General features: G+C 54.6%; 1 protein-coding gene across 2 annotated transcripts in view; it reads left to right on the top strand.

Moving 5' to 3' along the window:
* GRID2IP (Grid2 interacting protein) overlaps positions 1 to 18,872 on the top strand; it is a 37,626-nt gene extending 18,754 nt beyond the window's left edge. For both annotated transcript variants that reach the window (XM_073791886.1, XM_073791885.1), the window contains 18 exons: positions 1,013 to 1,082; positions 1,576 to 1,670; positions 2,003 to 2,186; positions 4,736 to 4,890; positions 5,884 to 6,039; positions 6,295 to 6,392; positions 6,572 to 6,689; positions 7,463 to 7,818; positions 8,233 to 8,649; positions 10,409 to 10,496; positions 11,290 to 11,367; positions 11,894 to 12,090; positions 12,415 to 12,570; positions 12,695 to 12,781; positions 13,639 to 13,768; positions 13,858 to 13,976; positions 14,876 to 15,040; positions 15,275 to 18,872. In XM_073791886.1, coding sequence (XP_073647987.1) covers positions 1,013 to 1,082; positions 1,576 to 1,670; positions 2,003 to 2,186; positions 4,736 to 4,890; positions 5,884 to 6,039; positions 6,295 to 6,392; positions 6,572 to 6,689; positions 7,463 to 7,818; positions 8,233 to 8,649; positions 10,409 to 10,496; positions 11,290 to 11,367; positions 11,894 to 12,090; positions 12,415 to 12,570; positions 12,695 to 12,781; positions 13,639 to 13,768; positions 13,858 to 13,976; positions 14,876 to 15,040; positions 15,275 to 15,346 — 2,741 coding nt within the window. In that variant the 3' untranslated portion in view covers positions 15,347 to 18,872. The remainder of the gene's footprint in view (positions 1 to 1,012; positions 1,083 to 1,575; positions 1,671 to 2,002; positions 2,187 to 4,735; positions 4,891 to 5,883; positions 6,040 to 6,294; positions 6,393 to 6,571; positions 6,690 to 7,462; positions 7,819 to 8,232; positions 8,650 to 10,408; positions 10,497 to 11,289; positions 11,368 to 11,893; positions 12,091 to 12,414; positions 12,571 to 12,694; positions 12,782 to 13,638; positions 13,769 to 13,857; positions 13,977 to 14,875; positions 15,041 to 15,274) is intronic.
* Positions 18,873 to 24,829: the final 5,957 nt, after the last annotated feature.

Below are 24,829 nucleotides of genomic sequence, written 5' to 3' on the forward strand. Positions count from 1 at the left end.
CTTCCAAATCATATTTAGAGTGATGAATAATGAAAGAGGCAGAAAGAAAAAAAAGTCTGTATCCACAGGAGCAAACTTAGCAGCTCCCCCTTCTCCAGGTATCAGGTACTGGGTTAGGGCTGACCTGCAGGGCCATTAAGGCAGAGTGAGAATTAGCCGCTCCCATGTGCTGAAAATGTAGGTTTTATTATTCAGACATGGTGAGGCCAACAGGTCAGGAGATGACTGCCATTAAAAAGATGGTGTGTTATAGCTCCCAAGAGGAAGGGGCACGGCACACCATGCCACAAAGGGCCACACAGGGAAGCACCAGGATTGGTCACAAGGCAGAGGGAGCAAGAGGAAACGTGGGCAAGAGTCCTTTTTTTTTTTTTTTGGTGAAGAAATGGGTGAGGCAGGGTAAGCCAGCTAAGCAGGTTTACCTGGACTGTGCGAGCCCCATAGACGAAGGGCGGCGGGATGGGCTTAGGATTGGTTGGTTGGCACGGGAAAGATGCACTTGCAGACCAGTCATGTACCATCTCTAGGGATTGGCTAGCCTTCTAGAGGGACAGTCCCTCCAGTGTCAGCAAGGTCCCAAGATGTCGAAACATGATTAATTCTTCATGTTTCCCAGCCTGAGGGAGGAGCTTCCCTCTAGACACATTTTCTCCTAGTGACAAAGACAGAGAGGAATTTATGATGTGGACCTTCGTACGAGGGGTCGAGAATAGAGTATAGAGTAGGGTCCTCTGCGGGTGTGCACACCTTCCTTTTCTGCTCTCCTCCCCCAGCTCAGGGCTGACCGGTGGTCCACGCCGGGTCCCGAGCACTCCCACCCTCGCCAGGCGATCACTCCCTGCTTCGAGCAGCTGGGAGCAGAGGGGCGCTGGCTCTAATGTGGGACTGCTGGCCTGAATTTGGCTCTCCTCTGCCACCCATCCCACTTCTTGCCTGTAAAACAGGAGGACGACACAGGGATCCCTGAGTGGATCACCACTCAGCTGACCGCACCCTGTCTCCTTGCTTCCAGGGAGCCCGGCTGACAATGCTTCCCTCAAATCGGGTGACCGGATCCTCTTCCTCAACGGACTAGACATGAGGTCAGAGGCTATTGGGGTCACTGGAGCTTGGTGGCAAACAGTCCCCAGGACTCCTGACTCTTGGGACACCCCGGCCATGGGCCTCTGACCAGTTGGTCCCCAGTGTGTCCCTCTTCTCACAGGAAGTCTTGAATCCACCCTCCCACCCTCTCCAGGATGTCATATCATCCTTCCAACCAGGAAACACCCCAGCTCCGTGCAGGGGGCACAGAGTTGAATGGATCATGTGTGTCTTACCCTTAAGAGGGGACCCTGCCCAGGGGTGGCGTGGTCATGACCCCTTCTGTACCCAGAAGTGTCCAGCTGGCCCTGGGCCTGGAGCTTCTCCTGCAGAGGAGATTAACAAGCAGGAGAGGCAGGGCCCTGGCTTCTGGTCCTGGCCCAGCCGTGGGCTTGCTGTGTGGCCTCCACCGGCAGGACAGGGAGGTCTGGCGGGTGGCTTTGGGCAGGGCTCATCCTGGGCAGGCCCTCCTGGGCCATCTCTGCTCGGCAGGAACTGCTCCCACGACAAGGTGGTGTCCATGCTGCAGGGCAGTGGTGCAATGCCCACGCTGGTGGTGGAGGAGGGGCTCGTCCCATTCGCCAGCGGTGAGACCCCCCACTGGCCCTTGGCCGCCTTGGCCCACATACCCTGCTGGGGTCACCATGGGTGGGATTTATGATTCTACAGAGGACTCTGCTTGTCCCCCATCTCTGCAGCTTCCCTCTCCAGGTGGTGCTGCAAAACCCAGTGGGGTGGCCTCAGGGACGCTGCCTGGGGCTCTCCCTCCTCCCCCAATGGGGCACATCCCCAGGTGTGCCTCCCAATGCATGGCGCTCACCCCAGTTCGGGAGGTCCCCTGGCCCCAGCTGCCAGGAAAACCGCGCCTGGCCTGGGGACGCTGGGTCACCCGGGCCCCTCCTTCCCGTGGCCCCTGCAGACTCCGACTCGATGGATTCTCCCAACCCGTCGTCGGCGCTCACCTCCCTGCAGTGGGTGGCGGAGATCCTGCCGTCCAGCATCCGGGTGCAGGGCAGGACCTTCAGCCAGCAGCTGGAGCACCTGCTCACGCCCCCCGAGCGCTACGGGGTCTGCCGGGCCCTCGAGAGCTTCTTCCAGCACAGGTGGCTGGGCCAGGGTGGTGGTGGGGACCTGCCCGGGGTAGACCCCGATTCCTGCCCGGTCTCACCATCGGGGTCTCCCTGCCTGAGCTTCCTAAGCCCCCTTCTCCTGAGGGAAGCTCAGAGGACCCGAGTTGGGGTGGGGACCATCGGGGCTGCCCTAGAACAAACCCTGACTCTGAAACCTCCTAGCCAAGTGCCCTGGGCGAGTCACAGCCTTCTCCGTAAAGGGAGGCAGGCAGCGCCCCCTGCAGGGTGGTTGGCGGGACCCTCACCACACCCCCGCCGCGGGCACCTGCCACCAGCCCCGCCCTGTGAGGCTCGGTTTAGCGCCTTTCTTTCTGCACCTCAGCAGCAGCAGGAGTGTTTATCACACGTCCCTGCAAAGCCCATCACTTGTTCATTCCCTTTTTTGTTTAAACAAAAATGTATATTTGTTGAAATATAATCCACATATCATGCAATTCACCCATTTGAATGTACAATGCACTGGTTCTTAGTATATTCACAAATATGTGTAACCATCATCATACTCAATCTTAGAACACTTTCATCAAAAGGAAAGCCCAACCCTTTCACTATTGCTCTCGCCCCCTGCCGCTCCTGCTTCACCTTAAATAACCACTAATCTACTTTCTGTCTCTGTAGACTTCCCTGTTCTGGACATTTCATATGATGGAATCATACAATATGTGGACTTTCATGTCTGGCTTCTTTCATTTAGCATGTTTTCAACATTCATCCAAGTTATAACACCCCCAGTCGGTCCTTACATCCATGGGTTCTGCATCCATAGATTCAACCAACCACTGAACAAATATATTTGGAAAAAATTCCAGAAAGTTCCAAACGGCAAAACTTAAATTTGCCAGAGTTCCCTGTTTGTTTTATGTTTTATTTATTTTTTTATAAATTTATTTATTTTACTTATTTATTTTTGGCTGCATTGGGTCTTCGTTGCTGCACGTGGGCTTTCTCTAGTTGTGGCAAGCGGGGGCCACTCTTCATTGCGGTGCGCAGGCTTCTCATGGCAGTGGCTTCTCTTGTTGCGGAGCACGGGCTCTAGGCACGTGGGCTTCTGTAGTTGTGGCTCACGGGCTTTAGAGCGCAGGCTCAGTAGTTGTGGCGCACGGGCTTAGTTGCTCCGCGGCATATGGGATCTTCCTGGACCAGGGCTCGAACCCGTGTCCCTTGCATTGGCAGGCAGATTCTTAACCACTGAGCCACCAGGGAAGTTCCTCTCTGTGAGTCTTAGATTCCAATTCCTTGTTGATTTTAGACATTGTAAATATATTCTCCCATTTGTTACTCTATTGTTACTTCCATTATATCTAATATTTTGTGTGTGTGTGTGTGTGTGTGTGTGTGTGTTTGCGGTACGTGGGCCTCTCACTGTTGTGGCCTCTCCTGTTGTGGAGCACAGGCTCCGGACATGCAGGCCCAGCGGCCATGGCTCACGGGCCCAGCCGCTCCGCGGCATGTGGGATCTTCCCGCACCGGGTCACGAACCCGTGTCCCCTGAATCGGCAGGCGGACTCTCAACCACTGCGCCACCAGGGAAGCCCCATTATATCTAATATTAACAGCTCCAAGTTGTGCTTCTTTGAACAAGTATTCTTGATTTTGTATCATCACATTCAATACATTTGGGGCCTATGGCTTTGGCTTTTGAATTTTTGTTTAAGAAGTCCTTTCCTGCCCCTTGGTCAAAAGATATCTCCTGCATTATCTTCTATTAATTTTATAATTATACCTTCCACACTTTGGTCTTTTATCCACCTGGAGTTCACCTTTATGTGTGGTGTTACATGAGGATCAGTTTTATTTTTTCCATACAATGCAGCGATCAGCAAACTATTTCTAGAAAGGTCCAGATAGCAAATATTTTAGGCTTTGCAGGCCATATAGTCTCCATTGAAACCATTCATCTCTTCTGTTGTAACTTGAGAACAGCCATAGACAAAATATAAACCATAGGCTTATATAAACCATGTTCCGATAAAACTTGCTTTACAAAAACAGGTGGCAGGCCAAATTTTGGGCCTTGGGCCATCGTTTGCCAGTCCCTGATATAGTGAGTCAGCTTTCCTAATACTTTCTATACGTTTTAATCTTCACAACAGCTCTGTGTGGTAGATGCTTTCATTTTTTTTTTTTTTTTTTTTGGCCGTGCAGCACAACTTGTGGGATCTCCATTCCCCGACCAGGGACTGAACTCAGGCCACAGCAGTGAGTCCAGAATCCTAACCATTAGGCCACCAGGGAACTCCCCAGTAGATGCTATTTTTATCTCCCATTTTACAGAGGAGGAAACTGAGACAGAGAAATTAGTAGCAAGAAAGGTCACTTGGCTGGTAAGTGGCAGAGCTGGGATTTGAATCTGGGCAGCCTGTCCGCAGGGCCTACCTTCCTGCCCACTTCTCTGTCTTGGGGAGGAAGGGAAGGGCATGAGGCTGAATTCTGTGGCCTGGAAGTGCCCCCCTGTCCACCACCCTGCCCCCTCTCTTGAGCCCCTGAGTCATGAACCCCTTGCTCCTGCACGCCACCCCCAGGAACATCGACACCCTGATCGTCGATGTCTACCCAGTGCTGGACACGCCCGCCAAGCAGGTCCTCTGGCAGTTCATATACCAGCTGCTGACTTATGAGGAGCAGGAACTCTGCCAGGAGAAAATCGCATGCTTCCTGGGCTACACGGCCATGACAGGTAAGCAGCCCCTCCCCCTGCCCAGCCCGCCAGGTAAAGGCCAGACACCTGCTGTTCTCACCTGTGAGGTATTACAGCCAACCTGGGCTCCTCTCACACACAGATGCACCCACTTGTCCTGGAGATGCACACCCAGCACACCGGGGCTGGTCCCACGCTTTGCCCCACGGATGTGCTTTGCCAACTTGACCCTTAAGGCAGCATAACCTTAGACTTCAGACACCCCACCGAACGCCCAGGGTCTCAGGTTTCTCACCCACAAAATGAGGGTGACCACAGTGGCTGTGCTTTGCACCCTGGGAAGTGTGGCACAGATCAAGAAGTTCACGTGGACACTGTTTACAGACCTGGATTGTGAGCGCACGGCCAGGTCACACCTGCCTAGTGGGCTCTGGAGCCCACAGACTCACACGAGGGCCTACAGGGCCCCGTGCAGCCTCAGCTCCCCGCTGCTGCCCCGTCACTGGGTGCCCCCGTGCCCACACCACGCACGCGCTTCATCACTCGGCTGTGAGCATCGAAAGTGGGCTAAACCCTGGGCACCTGCCGTTCGCCTGCCCGTCTCCTCTGTGCTGGCCCTTGTGCGCCCAGCAACCCTAGTCCTGGGGACCCAGAGTTTGTTGGGGGGTTGAGGGTTTGAGCTCAGGTGCAGGCTGGGCAGCAGATGTCCCACACATCTGCCCTGACCTGGAACCTTCCATTTCACTCTGCAGGCCCCTAGGGGCAGCAGCGCCTGCGTGTTGAGACCTGGGAATCAGGGGGTCCTAGGCTCTCGGCACGAGAAGGGGCCCTGAGGGTGGGTTGTGGCCACCTCCGCCCAGCGTCTGTCCTCAGGCTGGCACCCCAGCGCCCCGCCTCTCACCCTAGGGTTCCCAGCTGTCCTAGAGCCGAGCAGGCCCAGGCTCACAGGTGGGTGCCCTCACCCTCCCTGTGTTTGGAGGCTCCTTGTCGGGCTGAGAGGACAAGGGGCCTGTCTCCCCTTTGGTCCCACAGCAGAGCCAGAGCCCACACTGGACCTGGAACCCGAGCCGGAGCCGGAGCTGGAGCCGGAGCCAGAGCCCGAGCCCCAACCACGGAGCTCCCTGAGGGCGTCCTCCATGTGCCGCCGCAGCCTCCGGTCCCAGGGCCTGGAGGCCAGCCTCAGCTGTGGTGAGGCCCCGGACCAAAAGGCTGGAGTGGGTGAGAGGGCGCGACAGGGCTCGGTTTTCCCACATGCAAAATGGGCTTGGCGAGATGAGACATCCCTGGGAATGGGCTGAGCAGTGGCCCCTCTGGGCCCACAGGGCTTGGCGGTTCTTTCTCCAGAGGCCCTCGCTGGGTCTGGGCTGGGGCCTGAGTCTTAGAGCTCAGGGGTGGTCACTAGACCCCCGTGTTGTGGACTTGGCCCTCCTGATTCCCCGGCAGGGCCCAGCGACTGCGCGGAGATGCCTCGTCCTCTGATCCCAGGCGAGCGCCAGGCGGGCGATGGTACATCCCTCCCCGAGACCCCCAACCCCAAGATGGTGAGACCTTCTCTCTGCCCTGCTTTTGGTGTCAGTGGGGAGCTGGGAATGGGTGGCCCAGGGAGCTGGGGCAGACCCTGGCCTCCCAGGCCACCCAGGCCTGGCCTCTGAGGCCATGTGAGGGCCACGTGGGGGAGGTAAGGGCAGGCTGGACCCATCCCCACCTCCTCTCCCCAAAGATGTCGGCTGTCTACGCAGAGCTTGAGTCCCGGTTGAGCAGCAGCTTCAAAGGGAAGATGGGGACCACCTCCAGATCCCGTGCCTCCCCACCAGTGCCCAGCATGGCAGGCACGGAAGGTAGGGGCTCGCCAGCCCCGGCTCCCGAGGGCAGCTCTGGCCTCCGGCCTCCCGGCTGGCTGGCTGGGTGTGACTACCACCTCCAGGCATATCCCTGGACCTCCCTCTTCGCTCCGTGGCTATGGGACTGAATGCTGGGGAGCCCTGGCAACCTCCATAGCTAGGGGCCATCAAGGTCCGGGTTGTCCTGGCCCCTCCCATGTCCCCTCTGATCCTCACCTCTGCTATGGATCTAGAAAAGCAGAGGGCCGCCCCCACAGGAGTCCCCAGGTTCACATGTGACTGTCCGATAGACTAGGAAGTGCATGCATTTTGCTCTGTGAGTGGCACGGCTGGGAAGATGGTTGTTCACAGACACACATGATGGTTTCTCGGCAGTTCAGAAGGCAGGACCCCTGGGTGATGTTTCTGTGAGCCAAGGGCTTGCTGGGTGCGGGAGGTGCCCCACGACCTTTGGTCTGGAGACCCCCTCACCCTTGACTTGTGTTCAGTGGGTTCCAGGTGGGACCGTGGGATCCAGTGCAAGATGAGCTGGGGTCTGCCTGTCCTGGGGCCAAGCAGTACTCCCCCTGCCCACTCCGGCCTTTGATCACCCTAAGGGAAGCCTGGGGACGCAACGCCATCCAGGGTCTTCCTGCACTGTGTCCAGGGGAGGAGAGGAAGGTGTCCAGGGACACAGAGCCAACCTGCCCTGGGGCCCCTCCCCTCCAGCCCGCACCTGGAACCCAGGTACTGACCCAAGAGGGGTCCTCACGTTCCATCCCCCACCCTAGGACCCAGGACCCTGTCCAGCGTCTCGTGGACCAGCGAGCGGCTCCTGCCCTCCCCCTGCTACTACCCGCTGTGCTCAGAGGGCCTGGCCTCCCCCAGCAGCTGCGAGTCCCACCCCTACGCCAGCTTGGACAGTAGCAGGGCGCCCTCCCCACAGCTGGGCCCTGGGCCCCTCCGCTCCAGCAGCACCCCCAGCCCGGACCCCGGCCGCCCGCCCAGCCGCAGGAAGCTGTTCACCTTCGCCCACCCTGTGCCAAGCCGGGATACTGACCGCTTCCTGGATGCGCTGAGTGAGCAGCTGGGGCCCCGGGTCACCATCGTGGATGATTTCCTGAGCCCTGAGAATGACTACGAAGAGGTGAGCACGCGGGCAGACGTGCAGGGTACGGGGGCCTATATGGGGACAGTGTCCACAGGCTCCTGCAGGAGGCCTGCTGCCCTGGGGATGTGCCCCAGGCTCCCCCTCTCCCTGCCCCAGTCCATCCTAGAATCTGTCCCAGGACACCCCGCTCCCTGGCTGGAGCTATCCCACCCTGGGCTCAAGCTAGGACCCTGTTTGTCCAAGGCCGCCCCATATGCCCTGTCTCAGGTTCCCTACACTCTGTCGGGCTGTCCCACCACAGCCTCAGGCTAAGCCCCCAGCCTCTCCTGTCCCATCCCCGGGCCATGCCACCCCCTGCCCCAGACTACTCCACTCTCCCTCACCTTGGCCCAGGCTCCAGTCTCCCTGGGCCCAGCCTGACCCTCCCCTTGCCTTGCTCTGTCCCCCCAGATGAGCTTCCACGACGACCAGGGCAGCTTCGTCACCAATGAGAGGAGCAGTGCCAGCGAGTGCATCAGCAGCAGTGAGGAGGGCAGCTCCCTGACCTACTCCTCCATCTCCGACCACATCCCCCCGCCCCCACTCAGCCCCCCGCCACCGCCACCCCTGCCCTTCCATGACCCCAAGCCCAGCTCCCGCACCCCTGATGGCCCCTGGGGCCCCGCTCCGACGCTGGCCAAGCCCCTCACCCAACTCAGCCACCCAGTCCCTCCACCACCCCCGCCACCCCTGCCCCCACCTGTCCCCTGTGCGCCCCCCATGCTGTCCCGGGGCCTGGGCCACCGCCGCAGTGAGACCAGCCACATGAGCGTCAAGCGCCTGCGGTGGGAGCAGGTGGAGAACTCGGAAGGCACCATCTGGGGACAGGTAGGTGACCTGGGGGCCAGGAGTGCTCTGCGCCGGGGGAGGTGGTCTGGGCAGCAGCAGTGAAGGCAAGACCCTTCTCCAGGCCTCTTCCAGCGTCAGCTGAACATCCTCTGGTCGTCCCCATGCTGAGCAGAGGATGAATGAAGGCCCAGCCCATGAACACGCCCACCCTTGGTGGCTGACACAGGCACCGAAGCTCAATCTGTGTCCCTAAGCCAATGACACACTGGGGACATCCAGAAACAGCACGACACTCACCCTTGAAACCTATCACTTGAGATTTGGACAGTTCCCTTAGGCTCTTAGAGCCAAGAGAAGGACATCTGGTTAGAGAGTCACAGACCTCCGAACTGTCCGCCAGTCTACCATCAGTAGTTTATTCACAGGAGCCAAGACTGAAGGATTCTTAAAAGGGCAGCTGTTCCGAACCCCTGCACACCAGCCTCCACCCTTTCACTCTGATGCTTGAACTTCCTCCCAAACAACACTGCCAATATATACTTGAACCCCTTTAGTGATGGGGAGCTCACTACCCGTCAAGGCATCCCTTTCCTCACTGGACAGTTTTCACCATCCATCCTTGTATTGCTCTGAAATTTTGTCTCACCAAGATTCCCATGTCCTGCCCTTTGAAATCAGGCAGAGCAAGTGTATTTCCTTATCCACAGACCAACCAGCCTGTCCCATGAGCAAGGTTCACCCCATCCCTGTTCTTTAGGTCATTCCCCTAGAATGTGGTTTCTAGCCCCATAGTCTGTCAAAGGGCAGGTCCCAAATGGAACTCCTAATGGGGCTTCACCAGTTCAGAGGAGAAAACAGTGCTCTCATCTCCTTTGACCTGGACATCATACTCCTTTGAACATGGCCTGGGAACCCTCCAGCTTCTGGGGCTGCCCCATCGCAGTGCTCATTCCCTCCGTCATCCTCAAGCCTAGTCCCTTCCTCTTCTTGGGACCAACAGCATGTCCTTACATGCAGCCACCCTCCGCTGGGGCATGCTTGTCATTTTTTCCCATTGCCGCTTCCTGGGTCCCAGTTCTGTCTCCTGCCTTCCCAGCCAAGTTGGCCTCAGCCCACACCTCCAAGGGAAGCTTTCCATGTTGCTGATAAGGATGCTCGGCAGGACAAAGTCACAAACTGGGACCTACTGGGTCCCCTGGAGACCTCACTCCTACCAGCCTCAGATGGTCCTTGAAGCCTTGCTCTGAAGAGTGGTCTTTCCACTGGATTCTGAAGGTGGACACAGGGACAGAGGTCATGCACATGGCCAAGTCCAAATCCATGCCAGGTGTCCCTGGCCTGCAGCCATGGCCCTTCTAGACTGTCACCTCTCACCCAGGTCATTTGTTAAAACCACCTGTCCAGTTCCTAGCTCCTGGCATTTCCCTGCTTTAGTTTCCCCAGAATCGGGAACCCAGAGCAGCTCTGGTGAACTCACTCAAAACAGACCCAGACCCCTTAAGCCTCCTTGGTCGGCTCCAGCCTCTTTAGAGCCCCTCTACCCCCTGCTCCAGCGCAACTTGCTGGCTTCTGCGTGGAGAGTGCTGCAGGTGTGAGTGTTGTTGACCACAGGAGGGGCGGGCTCACCGCCTGATATCTTGGATGATTTAGCTTCTCCTGCAGCCTCCTCCTGCCGCCGGGTTTATCCCAGGGCTTGATGAAGGCTCTCCCTCCTGGAGCTCACAAGGCAGCCCTTAGAGGGTGGGGGCGGTGGAGGGAGGCAGTTCTTCCTTGCTCTGAACCTCCCCCTCCCTCGCAGCTCGGGGAGGACTCTGACTATGATAAGCTGAGCGACATGGTGAAGTACCTCGACCTGGAGCTCCACTTTGGCACCCAGAAACCTGCTAGTGAGTGGCCTGAGGGTCCTAGGGGAACCCAGATACCAGGTCCTCTGTGGCAGCCCACCCACTACCTTCTGTGGCGTCCCAGGGCTTAGAGTCCCCACGGTCTGCACGGACCGCCATTTATTTACTGTGTCCCTGAGTTATTGAACTTCTCAGAGCCTCAGGTTTCCTACCTCAAAATGGAGATAATAAGAGCTGACATGTGTTGCATGCTTACCAAATGTCAGACACCCTTGTTTCTAAATTAATCCTGTGACAATTCTGTGAGGTAGGGACTGTGATCCCCCCAACCTCCTGATGAGGAAGCACAAAGGGGCTAGGTAATTTGCTCCAAGTCACACAGCCACAATAAGGTAGACAGATATCCCTTCCAAGTCTCTCTCTCCCATTACCCCTCTCAGGGTATCTCCCTGTAGTTGTTGGGTGGGGCTCCAGGCAGCCAGGGATACTGTGTGTGGAAAGTGGTCCCGGGATTGAAGAGAAAGGCCGTTGTCCGTCCAGGAAGCATCTGCAAGGTCGAGAGGTGACTGGTTCTCCTTATGGGGCCAGCTCAGTCCCAAGGGCCCAGGGGAGAGAGGATGGGGGGCGGGGAGCGGACACACGCCACATCACGTACACTGTGTTAGACTGGACCCCAGAGTCCATGAGTGAGGGGAGTGTGGACACGTGGAGCTGATTCAGTCAAGTCCATGGTCGGGGGCGTCTGGGCTGTGGGGTGTGGCCACACCCCTCATGGGCCCTCGCACAGCAGCCTCAGCCTGGCGTCCCCTCATTAAACCATCAGTTTCCCTTCCAGAGCCGGTGCCCGGGCCTGAGCCCTTCAGGAAGAAGGAGGTGGTGGAGATCCTGTCCCACAAGAAGGCCTACAACACCTGTGAGGGGCTGGGGGTGCCGGGTGGTTGTGGGGGGCAGGACACGACCCCCCACCGGGCCACCGAGCCTTTGATCCACCCCGGTGGATGATCGAGATTAGGCCGTGGGGGCCCCAACACCTGCCTCCCGCGCGGTGAAGACCCTCTCCCGGGTCCCACGGCCAGCCCGATCCCACCGGGCGCAGGTGCCGGCCTTGGCTCCACCCCCATAGGCCCCGCCCTCATCCTGTAATCGGCTCCCCAGTTCCGGCCCCGCCTCCAACCGCATACCCTACTCTTCCCGTCTCAGTTCCCTGGCCCCAACTCCGCAGGCCCCGCTCAATTCCAGGTCTGTCTCTTTGAGAACCCCGCCCTCGCCCCTCAATAGGTCGCGGGAAGGACCCTCCCCTCCCCTGGGCAGGCTCCTGCTCCGCCCCGGTTCCTGGCCCCCCGTCCCCCGACACACCCAGGAGCCAGGGTGGATCTTGAAGCCCCGCCCACTCCCCGCCCGAGCCCTGCCCCGGCTCACCCTCGCGGCCCCGCCCGCAGCCATCCTGCTGGCGCACCTGAAGCTGAGCCCGGCCGAGCTGCGGCAGGTGCTAATGAGCATGGAGCCCCGGCGCCTGGAGCCCGCGCACCTGGCGCAACTGCTGCTCTTCGCGCCAGACGCCGACGAGGAGCAGCGCTACCAGGCCTTCCGCGAGGCGCCCGGCCGCCTCAGCGAGCCCGACCAGTTCGTCCTGCAGGTGCTGCGGCCGTGACCCCCGCCCGGGATCAGGGGCGGCTGCCCAGCGGCCTCGGCCTCCTCTGTCGCGGCTTTCGCTTTGTGCCTTTGTGCGTGGGTCTCGCTCCCCTCCCGCCACCGCGTTCACGCCTGAGTCCCGGTTTTACACCTGTAACAGCCAGTTCTCACTCAGGGTCCAAGGTAGATGGGATGAGGGTGCCCCCTAGAGGTTGTGCTTGTTTTCCTAAGGGAATACCGGGCAGCCCGCTGACCCCCACGCCCGGCTGCCCCGGGGCAGCGGGTCTCCCGGCGGGATGGATGAATCCTGGCCCTGCCTTCCCGTCAGATGCTGTCGGTTCCCGAGTACAAGACCCGCCTGCGTAGCCTCCACTTCCAGGCCACCCTACAGGAGAAGACAGAAGAGATCCGGGGCAGCCTGGAGTGCTTGCGCCAGGCATCCCTCGAGCTCAAGAACAGCCGGAAGCTCGCCAAGATCCTGGAGGTCAGAACCGCCCCTTCTCAGATCACTCTACCTGCCCCTCTGTCCCCTGGGGCTTCCAGCCTGGAGGTTCATCCAGAGAGGGGCCAGGGCGTGGGGCAGGACCTGCCCACCTTTCTCTCCACAGTTTGTGTTGGCTATGGGCAACTATCTCAACGATGGACAGCCCCAAACCAACAAGACCACGGGCTTCAAGATCAACTTCCTGACGGAGGTGAGGGGGCCTGTCAGACAGTCACTGATTTGTTTGCTCTACCATTGAGGCCCTTCCCCACCCCCATCCCCCCCGGAGGAAGAGCTGGCTGCCCGCAGGCCAGGATGTAACAGAAGCAAAGTTCGGGGGTTGAGGGGTTGGGGGGACAAGGTGGTGTCTCCAAGCCAATCCTCAAGATCTGGAAAAATGGAGTGGTGGGAGAAGAGAAGGGCAGGGAGGGAAGGCTCCAGGAGGAAGGGGCGAGTCCCACCTGGTGGATTCTGTGCCCTCAACACCACCACCACCATCAGGCCAGTCCTACCCCAGAAAGATCTAGGATCAGAGAAGGGACAGCTCAAATATCCAGCCTTTCTCCTGTGTTTCTGGGACTTTTCCCCATGACGCCTTTGGTTGTTTTCAAAAAGAGAAAGAAAAACCCCCTTTATAGATATGAATGGTTTAGGGTGTCTGAGGCTCAGATGGGCCACAGATGGTTTCAGAAAACCACAAAAGGGAAGAACTGTAAGTGATGCTCCCCGCTTTCCCTGGGGTTAGAGAATCTTGGGCTCTATCTTTTGACAAGGGCAAACTCACAAGGACAGAAAAACCTAGGGTCCTTCCCTAGCTGGGGGCTGGGGCCTGGTTCCTGGGGGTCTCAAAGATCTGGGCCAGGAAACAGGCCTGTGGCATCCCAGCAGATGACAGCTTCAGAGTTAAGTATTACTAGCCATCAGCTTATGAGCTTTGGAGTTGGAGAGTGTGGGGGGCCAGGAACTGACGCCACAGCCCCGGGGAAGCAGGGAGGAGAGCACTTGAGCCCGTGTGGTCAGGAATCTGATGGGGTCCTTGAGGAAGATATATGTTGGGGTCACTTGCAGCTGAACTCCACCAAGACGGTGGATGGGAAGTCCACCTTCCTGCATATCCTTGCCAAATCGCTGAGCCAGCACTTCCCCGAACTCCTGGGCTTTGCTCAGGACCTGCCCACCGTGCCCCTGGCTGCCAAAGGTAGGCTGGGTGGATGGGTAGGGAGGCAGAGGCACCGCTGTCCTGGGCTGAGAGGGCAGCCCCACGAGGCTCTGTTGCCTACCCTACAGTGAACCAACGGGCCCTGACCAGTGACCTGGCTGACCTCCACGGCACCATCAGTGAGATACAGGCCGCCTGCCAGAGCATGTCCCCCACCAGCGAGGACAAGTTTGCCGTGGTCATGGCGGTATCCTGTCCCAGTGCCGCAGTGGACCCTAGGCGGGGGGGGCCAGGTAGAGCTGGCTGTAGCTCCAGTGGCCTGCAGAGATTCTGGGCAGAGGCTGCTCTGGGTCCAGGGGCTCTGGAAGGGGGTCCGCCTTAGGTCATTTAGAATCTAAGTGCTTATGTCAAGTCTGTGTGTAACTGAGAAGGAGCTCTTTTTTTTTTTTTTTTTTTTTGCGGTACGCGGGCCTCTCCCTGTTGTGGCCTCTCCCGTCGCGGAGCACAGGCTCCGGACGCGCAGGCTCAGCGGCCATGGCCCACGGGCCCAGCCGCTCTGCGGCACGTGGGATCTTGCCGGACCGGGGCCCGAACCCGCGTGCCCTGCATTGGCAGGCGGACTCTCAACCACTGCGCCACCAGGGAAGCCCAAGGAGCTCTTCTGATTGGCTGCATCGCCCCCTCTGTCCTCGGGGGTGGCAGAGTCCAGGCTTAAGTCACAAGATACAGGGAGAGGCTTGTCAGACTTGGCAGGCCTGGCCAGCCAAAGGCAGTCAGGAGAGGGGAATATTCCGACTGAGCACAGACAGTGACAAATGCTATAGAAAGAGAGAGAGACAGAGAGAGGGGGCCACTCTAAGTGGATGGTTGGGGAAGAGAGGTGGTAGCATCTGAGCAGAGCCAGGAGGGAAGAGAGAGCTGCCCCACAGAGAGAGGAGCAAGTGAAAGGCCTAAGGCTGGACTGGACGTGGCAGGTGTCAGGACGAGCTTGGGGGGCAGTGGGCAAAGGGACTGGAGCCTCTGACCAGGGCATGGTGCCCAGGTGAGCAAAGGGCCTGGGATAGACTGGAGTGGTCGCTGTTTGGGTCACTGCCCGGGGACCTGCCCCAGGGAGCTGGGGCAGTTTCCTTAATAGAGGCCCATCAGTCCTTCCTGGAGACAGCCCAGCCGGTGCTGCGGGCGCTGGACGGGCTGCAGCGGGAGGCCATGGAGCAGCTGGGCAAGGCGCTGGCTTTCTTCGGCGAGGATTCCAAAGCCACCACCTCCGAGGCCTTTTTCGGCATCTTTGCGGAGTTCATGAGCAAGTTCGAGGTGAGCCACGGTGGGAGGCCCTGAGGAGAGAGCAGGGCCATAGTCCAACGAGGGGGTTCCTCTGTGAAGCCCTGGGTGGGAAAGGGCCCCTAGTGAGTGACACGCTCCCCCAGTGGGGCGGAGCCAGTAGGTCTCTGCCCCGGCGAGGGAGGGGGTGGGGGGAGACGACGCAGGGAGGGGGCGGTCCCGGGACCACTGACCAACCCCCGTCCCCACGTGCTCCTCCCTCCCCAGCGAGCGCTCGGCGACCTGCAGGCTGGGGAGGGCACACGCAGCTCTGGGATGATTTCGCCCCTCTCCTGGTGACGGCGGCTGCCTCGCGTCCTCGGCGGCCCGAGCGCGGAGCGGACGCCGCCCGCGTGGCTCGGAGCGTCCCGGGTGCGGGAGTGGGGCCCAGCCACGTGCGCATCTCCAGCTAGCTCAGCCGTCGAGCTCCGGCCGCCCTCGAAGGTGCGGAGACCCCTTCTTGGGGCCGATCCCGGGGCTCCGAGGGTTGGGAGCGCGGGGACGGAGCCGGCACGCCGACTCCCCGGGACGCGTGAACCACCCGCCGCCAGGTCCCGCCGGCTTCCCGCGCCTTGTCCGCTCCCCCTTCTCCGCCCCACCCCTGCCCCCTCCCCGCTCCCGGGCCTTCCAGCAAGGGCTGGCTGTGCACGCCCTCAGGACCTCGGGGGTCCCGGGGAGGGGCCGCTGCCACCAGCCGGTGGATTCCGAGATGGCTGCGGCACTAGGGCGGCGTCTTGGCCAGAGGGTGCCCGGCCCCAAGGAAGGCCGTCTGAACCTCTCCTGAGCCTGCTCCGAGTGTGCCCAGGGGACGCCCTCGCGGAGCACGGACCCCGCAGACCTTAGACTGTGGAGAAGGAGGCAGACGCCCTTGAACATGCCACACCAGTGCGCACGATAAGGCCTGGAGGTCTCTCACCCAGCCCAGGGCCTCCTGGGCTGCTTGGACGAAGGCAGGCAGGATGGAAGGAGAGCCCCAAGTACAGGGACCTGGGGGAGGGGGGTGGGTGCGCACCTAGCCTGGGTCTTGGAAGCCAGAAGAAACCTCAGCTGGCTGCAGAGGAGAGAAGGCTGGATTGGAGAAGGCAGGAGAGAAGCTGGGCAGAGAAACAGGAAAGCATTAGGAAGACTATATCAGACTGCAGAATTGAAGTTTTCACCCAGCAGACAAACTGAAATCCAGTTTAGAAGTGGTCCCTTGGAAGTGGGGAGTCTGGGAGTGGGAGGGGGGTGTCGCGGTAGGGCAGAGAGAGCAGAGAGATGCTCAGGTGACGGGTGAGCAGGACTTGGTGGCCGGCTGCCAGGTTTCTCGCCTGGGTGGGTGGCGATGATGATGTTCCCTGGAGCAGGCCATGTGAGCAGAGCAGGCTTACAGGCAGTAACACCACCTGGGACATATTTGGGATCTCAGAGTCTGTTTTACATGTGTGTCTGGAGCCCCTGGTGAGGATTGGGGATAGAGGAGGGAGCTACCTGGACGCTGGGGGCAGAGGGATGCTGGGGGCATCCTTTCCTTTCTTTGTTTCATCCTTTCCATTCTCCAATCGACAAATCCTGGATCAGGCAGCTTCCTGTTACCTCTTCCCTTAACTTTCTTCCACAGAAGTCTGAAATGGACTTTAGAAACCATCTTCTGGCTTTTTTTCCCTCCACTATGATTGAATAGCTGGTGTTGCCCCTGGACAGTATTCGGGACCCATCCAGCTCTACCCGGTCTCCCACAGGCCCCTTGTGGAGGCCATGTATGTTCTTCCTTTGTTCCCCGCTCACAGCCACCATATAAAAATATCTAAACCAAATTGTGTAATTCAGGTGGGGGAAATGAACCCAGATTTGGCTAGTGGAGGGCATTTCTCCACAGCAGCTCAAGCCGGATAATTTCCATAACTTCCCAAAGCCTTCGTCTCTGAGAAACATGTCAAAAGGTCCATTAAAATCCTAGTATGAGATCCGTAGAGACTGTAGACTCCACCAGGCCATGAATAGGCATGACCCTCCAGGCCCAGGTGTCCTGTATGGCATTTTCCTGCAAATTAGAAACACACACCCTCTTCAGGTAGCTCCAGCCCCGCGCCAGGGGACTCAGGTTGGCAAGCCAATCGCTAGCTGGGTTTCCTCCCTATAATGCCTTGTAACTGTTACCTATTTCCCACACAATGCTGTGTAACAAACTGTCCCAAAACTCAGTGACTTAAAACGGCAGCCACTACTGCTCTTGAGTCCATGGGTCCTGCTGGGCAGTTCTGATCCGAGCTGGGCTCAGTGGACTCACCTGGGTGTCTATAGTCTTCTGTGGGTCAGCTGGGCAGCTTTGCTAGTCATGCAGGGCCTTGGTTGGGACAGTTGAGATGGCTTCATGTGGTCTCTCATCCTCCAGCCAAACAGCCAGGACAGTTCACATGGTAAGGTCAGGGGCCTAAGAGAACAAGCAGAGACACAGAAGACCCCTGGAAGCCTAACCTCAGAACTGTCACACCATCCCTTCCGCCACAGTATATTGTCAAAGCAAGTGACAAGTCCAGCCCAGATTCTAGGAGAGGGGAAATAGGCTCCCCTCTTGATGAGAGATGCTGCAGAACTACATGGCAGAGGGTGTGGATTCAGGGTCAGGTAGAGTCAGGGCCATCGTTGCCATCAGTGTACCACGTACCTCCGTGGCCAGGCACCCTGGTGCACATCCCAACCTCCTTCAAATCCTCAGTGGCCCCGGTCCTCGCTGGACCCAGCACCGTGCTGATTACTCATCTTCATGTGTCCTGCAGGTGCCATGCTTTTCATTCTCTCTTACTTAGGCACCCATGAGTTACCTGACTTCTCTCCAGATACACTAAGTCCAGGGGCACAGTGGTCTGTGTCTGGGCCTGCACCTGCCTAGCAACCAGTCTCCCTTCTGCTGGGGAAAGCTCCCTGTTTTTCCTTTGGGAAATTATCCCTCCTCTGCTCCCAGGCCTTGGAGTGCTGCTGATTGGATTAAGGATGATCTTGTGACTCTGGTTGGGTGGCTCAGAGTCAATTCAAGACTCAAGTTTGAAGTGTTTGGAAAAGGAGGCTCCTTACTTCTGGATGAATTGTTGGGTGTAACGAGGGTGGAATCCTGGAAGGAGCTGCCAGGACTACCACGTGGAGGGCACCTGCCTGGGTGTAAAACCAATACAGAAGAAAAGGAGAGAAGACCACTCCATCCATCTCTTGTCCCTGGATCCAGCTGTGCCTGAAGCAGACATCCCAACTTTTCAGTTTCCAAGCCAACAAATTCTGCCACCACGTGTGAATTTTTTTAATTTCTTTTAATTTTTTGGCTTAGGCTGGTTTGAATGGGTTTCTGTCACTTGCAATATTAAGAGGGTTGACTAACATACTCATCAACAGATCGTTATAGATGTTCAGTCTTTTAACATTCTCAGTGCATTCTCTTCATTCATAAATGCAATCGCCAATACTATTTGACTGCCTACCATGTGCCAGCCACAATGCTGGGTGCAGATAACCTTATGGGTCAGCCTCTCTGAGTTTCGTTTCCCAGGGTTCTATTTCATGGTGATCTACACCCAAGTCAGTTCGAAACCCTATATGTGAGCCAATATGTGCGCCAGACCCTCCGCCCCTTTCCTCACCAAATGACAGGGTGTGACAAGCAGGAATGTATTTCTCTCTCAATGATACTAATAAAATAGCCTAGCCCAATTACACAGCGCCTTTCCTAACAATCCGTTAATGTTTACTAGGTAGTGTGCTCCGTGTTTTTACATATTTCATTTTACTTTCACAGTAACCCTCTCAGGTGGGTTTTGTTATCTCCTTTTTACAAATAAAAAGTCTAAAACTCGGAGGGTTATGTGACTTGCTTGATGGAAAATCAAGTCTGTCTAAATCCAAAGCCCATCCTCTTAGTGGAAATATCTTCTTTGTTTTGCTTAACATGATTTTTAAAAACATCTATCAGCATTCCAGGGGCCACAGATTCTGGTGACTTCGACATAAAGAAAGCCTTTACCTCTTTTCTCACCCCCTTCTATTCCTCCCTGTGTTAATCTGCTTAGGCTACCATAACAAAATACCATAGACTAAGTGGCTTAAACAACAGGAATTTATTCCCTCACAGCCCTGGAGGCTGGAAGTCCAAGATCCATGTGTCAGCAGGTTGGGTTCCTCCTGAGGCTGCTCTCCTTGGCTTACAGATGGCCGCTTCTTGCTGTGTCCTCACGTGGCCTTTTCTCTGTGCATCCCTGGCGTCTCTTCTCGTAATGACACCAGTCCTATTGGCTTACAGCCCCATCCTTATGATATCATTTAACCTTAAATACCTCCTCAAAGACCCCATCTCCAAATGCAGTCACCTTCTGAGGTACTGGGGGCTAGGATTTCTGCATATGAATTTGGGGAGGGGGACACAATTCAGCTCATACCACCTTCTTACCAGGTGCCAAGGATATAATAGTGCTAGTTCCAAGGAGGCCTCACAGATCTCTGGATTCAGCTGATGTTCCAAAGAGAAAGGCTTCAATCAAGCGGGATTTACTCACCTTCTCCCCCACCATCTGCAAACTTCTATGTACTTGCCCTCATCTTCATCCCATGATGTTCAGGCATTGCTCTCAACTCCAATTCGGAGCTAATTCTTTGTCCCATATCCCCACCTCCCCAGGCTCCCAGGGGTCCCAACGCACCTATGACCACACGTCATTTTCCACTGGCTCTTTCCCCTTCACCAATAAACATCCCTCTTCCTGCAACCCTCAAAGAACAGTCTAGACCCCAGTGGCTCATGCCCTCTCACTCCCTCCTTTAGACCAAATTTTTCAGAGCTGTTGTCTACACTTGCTGCCTCTGCATCCTCACCATCCACTCACCTCTCAGCACACAGCAGCCTGGCTTTCTCTCCTGTCACTCCCCTGAACCTGCTGTCGTCCCGACAGGAAACCACAGGAAGCTCTAGTTGTCCTTATCTTCATTGACCTTTATTTAAGCAGCGCTGGGCACTGTTTGCCATCCCTCCGCAAATTCTCACACACCCAGGCTTCAGCTAGTAGATGTCTACTCACTGATAACCCATTCATCAGCCTGATTTCCCATTGGCCCATCTGCTTCTAGCCTTTGCATACAGCAAGGTTCCGTAATTGCCTATTAAATCAAACAACACAAAGGTGAAGGTGACCAAGCTGCTCAAGAAAATGAATGGCTCCTTTCTATGAAACAGTTTGGCCACATGTATCCAAAGCCCTAATGCAAGGGTTGCAGACGGAATGCCCACGGAGGCTGGACGAGGAATGCAGGCTTGTGAAGAGGGTGGTGTAAGAAGACAGCTACACAGGACCAAGGATGACAGGTAACTGACACGGAGGGACAGGGAGAGACAGTAGGGAGGGCTGGAGAGCGGATGCCCCGTCTGCGGGGGCCCCGCTGCACCCTCAGGTCGGTGGGCCTCCATGTGAGAAGGCACACCCTGGGATGCCTGATCTCAGGCTTTCGCAAAGGAAGCTAGAAATCCAGATTTCTATTTCAAATGTCCTAACGAAATGTTGGCAACGAATTCAAAACTTTAAGGAAGATGATCAATTATGAGCCAAAGAAAACGTTTCTGTGAGCCAGATGGAGCCCAGCTGTGAGTTTGCAGCCCCTGAAATGAAGCATGTCTGCCAGTTGACTCATTCGGGCTATCCTGGGGTATAGTGGTGTACCCCCTAAAAAGGGATTCGGTTCACTTTTAGATGTTAGCAAGGGAGCTGTGTTTGAAGCTAGTTGGCCGTTCTGGTTTCTGGATGGAAAGATGCTGATTACCTTATTTTGAAGATGCTCTTTGTTTTAGGAAATTCACCCAGACGATGGTGAGTCGCAGGCAGGCAGGACCCACGCAGGGTTCTGCGGGGAAACCATGACGTCACCAGGAAACCGAGTGCTAGGCATAGACCACTGGCTTAAGGGTCTGTTGGCTGTGCAAATTAGCAAAATCTTTCTCTTGATAGTGCCCTAAAAGGGAGGGAAAATATTCTCTAAAGAGATGTTAACTGGATTCCTGATGTCCCCGGCACTGAATAAAAGCACTGATGGTGTGTTCTCGGACCATGTGGGGTCAGTGGGGGGTTTCCGCAGAAGGAAATGGATGACCCCAATGTCCAACATCTAGGAGCTGGAAGGACTGGAGGTTGCGGAAGAGGAGAGTCCTCGAGGGAGGAGCTGGGAGCTCCCGCACTAGCGGGAGGTAAGCTGGGCCCTGGGGGGAGAGGCCCTGATGTGGGATTAGAGCATCAACCTGGAAGCACTGCCCTCCCCCTCTGAGCTTTAGGCAGACATCATCATGTGACCTTATTTGTGTTGGCAGGACTTATATGTGTTAGGAGGGAATTGATTCAGGAAACACAAAGAGCTTGGGCAGAAGTAGTGGCTCTGAGTGCAAAAGCTGGGTCGAGGTGTCAGGCCGCTACCAGAACAGATTTCCAGAACAGATCCTTCAGGGATTCCCCCAGAAGCTCCTTGAGGAGGGGAACCCCAGGAGAAAGACCAGACTTCCTGCTGGTTTGAGCCATTTCATCTGTTTTGCCGTTTCTAAGCGTCTGTTATCAGCCATTGAATCTACTTCGTGAGAAAGTTATCCTCAGGTCGTCAGGGTCTTTAAGCAATCATTAATCCTGATTGGTGAAGGCACCTGCAGAAAGTTTTTCCTTCAAATTTCATATTATTCATAAGCGTATATGTGCACGTGTGTGTATATACACACATAGTCCTTCTGAGAAATCATAGACTCAGACATAATGCACAGAAATACATCTCAGATCTAACCTCATACCCATTCAGAGATCTACATTTTCACGACAAACTTACATGCTAAAGGAAACAAGAAGAGAAAAAGGAATACGATTTCATGTCATTATGTTACACAGCAAACTGAAATGTGTACAGAAGGTTTGGATGACGCTTACTTAGAACTGAAACTCTATCTCATAAGCTCAAGAAAAGAGTGAAAAGAAGTTACAAATCTCTTAGGTATGACTATGTCATTATGAGCCAACAAGCCATGATTTTTTAGCAAAAAAAAGTAGTTCACAAAGCCTAGTCTGTGTGTACCAATAAAGATACACACATACTATATCCAAAATGGAGGGAGAGATGAAAAGAAGACAGCTTTTTCAAAGTATTTGGGTACTTCCAGTGTTTAACTTTCTACTGCTCTGATAAAAGATCGTTTTATGCATTTGTTTCTAAGAATGAAAAGTGGTTGTGTGCTCTGAACCTTTTTCACTTATGAAAGAAAAAAAGGAAGTGACAGGACCCCAGTCATTGCTAAAATACACAGGTATATGCTGTATGTAAATATTTAAACAATTTGGCAACATCTCACTATACAAATCAATTTGTTTTGCCACGGTTGCCAATAAGTGGTCCCAGATATTAAGTAGTCTGATATTTTTACACTCATCAGTAGATAGAAGTATTTGAAATACAAAATACTTGCAGTTTTCATAAGTTACATATTAGTTACCCCAAACCATCTAAGAATCCCAAAAATAAATTAGAAGATTTACACCTGTATCAAGAATATAGAGCCGTTTCTCATTTGCTCAAGAAATTCATCGCAAAAAGAAAGAAACTCATCGCAAAATCTCGATTAGCCTTTCCTTACATTAAGCACCAAGTGATATTTCTGAAAAATGCTGTGTAAATGGACACTAATAACGCTGGTTCAGGAGCTGAATTACTGAGTCGGAAGGGATCGCCGGTATAGGAGACATTTTTTTGTCAGCTTCTTTTCCTGCTTGGTGGAAAACTCCATCCTGGGAAACAATCAGACCCATTGTCCCCTAGCTGTAGAGCTTCTGCCTACTGAAAGGCTGGCAGCTGAGTTCTTGTGTTTCCCTGGGGCTCCCAAAGTTTCCACCCCTGCAGAATTCTTATCTTCACATCCTGAATTGTGATCCTGTCTCGCTTCTTGCGCCTTCTTTCTGGGATCATTTTCATTCTTCCTCAAGTACATTTTTTACTTTAGAATTTTGTTTGTAGTGAGGGTCTGTTGGTAGTAAATTCTTTCAGTTTTTGCATCTGAAAATATCTTTGTAACTAACCACGTTCTTGAAAGACAGTTTTAGTGAATATACAGTTCCGGGTTGACAGTTATATTTTCTCATCAATTTGAATTCCACTGGTTTCTGACTTCCATTTTTTATATTGAGAAGTCAGCAGTAAGTCTAATAAGCATTCTGTTGTAAAAGGTAAGTGTATTCATTTACTAGGACTGCTGTAACAAACTACCACAAACTGGGTGCCTTAAAATAACAGAAGTGTACTCTCTCACAGTTTGGAAGACCAGAGGTCCAAACTCACGTCAGCAGCATTGCCTCCCTTCTAGCCTCTGGTGGTCGTTAGGTTACCAGCAATCCTTGGCATTCCCTGGCTTATAGATGCCCCACTCTATCCCCCACCATCATGTGGTGTTTTCCCTGCCTGTCAGTGTCTTCACATGATAGGGTATGTGTGTGTGTGTGTGTGTGTGTGTGTGTGTGTGTGTGTGTGTGTGTCTGCATCTCTGTGTTCTCTTATAAGAACACCAGTCATTGCATTAGGACCCACCCTAATCCAACATGACCTCACCTTAACTAATTACATCTGCAAAGATCTTATTTCCAAATAATGTCACACTCTGTTGTTCCAGGTGGACAAGAATTTGCAGTAGGGGAGGGAGCATTATTTGACCCAGTACAGTAGGTTATGTCTCCACCATAAATATATCAGATACACAGAAAAGGCTCTGTGCTTGATTTCAAAGCTTTCTCATTGCTCTTGACATTCTTCTGTGTCTAGAAAGATATTTCATTCTCTTTTATTTATTTGTTTTTAATTTAAAATTTTTTATACAGTGTTTAAAGTTTACTTTCCATTTACAATTATTACAAAATATTGGCTATATTCCCCATGTTGTTCAATAGATCCCTGAGCCTATCTTACACCCAATAGTTTGGACCTCCCACTCCCCTACCTCTATATTGTCCCTCACCTCCTCTCCCCACTGGTAACCACTAGTTTGTTCTCTATATCTGTGAGTCTGCTTCTTTTTTTGTTATATTCACTAGTTTGCTGGGGTTTTTAGATTCCTTATATAAGTGATGTCATACAGTATTTGTCTTTATCTGTCTGGCTTTTTTTTTTTTTTTTTTTGCCATGCCACACAGTTTGTGGGATCTTAGTTCCTCGACCAGGGATTGAACCTGGATGCTGGCGGTGAAAGTGCTGAGTCCTAACCACTGGATCACCAGGGAATTCCCTGTCTGACTTATTTCACTTAGCATAATGTCCTCCAAGTCCATCCATGTTGCTGCAAATGGCAAAATTTCATTCTTTTTTCATGGATGAGTAGTATTCCATTGTGTATATATGACACATCTTCTTTGTTCATTCATCTGTTGATGGACACTTAGGTTGCTTCCATATTTTGGCAATTGTAAATAATGCTTCTGTGAACACTGGGGTGCATGTGTCTTTTTGAATTAGTGGTTTTTTTTTCTGATATATGCCCAGGAGTGGAATTGCTGGGTCATATGGTAGCTCTATTTTTAGTTTTTTGAGAAACCTCCATATTGTTTTTCACAGTGGCTGCAGCAATTTACATACTCACAGTGTTAGGGGGTTCCCATTTCTCCCCTTCCTCTCCAACATTTGTTATTTGTGTTTTGTTTGATGATAGCCATTCTGATATGTGTGAGGTGATATCTAACTGTGGTTTTGATTTGTATTTCCCTGATGATTAACAATGTTGAACATCTTTTCATGTGACTGTTGGCCATCTGCATTTCCTCT

This window comes from Tursiops truncatus, chromosome 15 (genome assembly GCF_011762595.2).
Source record: "Tursiops truncatus isolate mTurTru1 chromosome 15, mTurTru1.mat.Y, whole genome shotgun sequence".
Classification (NCBI taxonomy): domain Eukaryota; kingdom Metazoa; phylum Chordata; class Mammalia; order Artiodactyla; family Delphinidae; genus Tursiops; species Tursiops truncatus.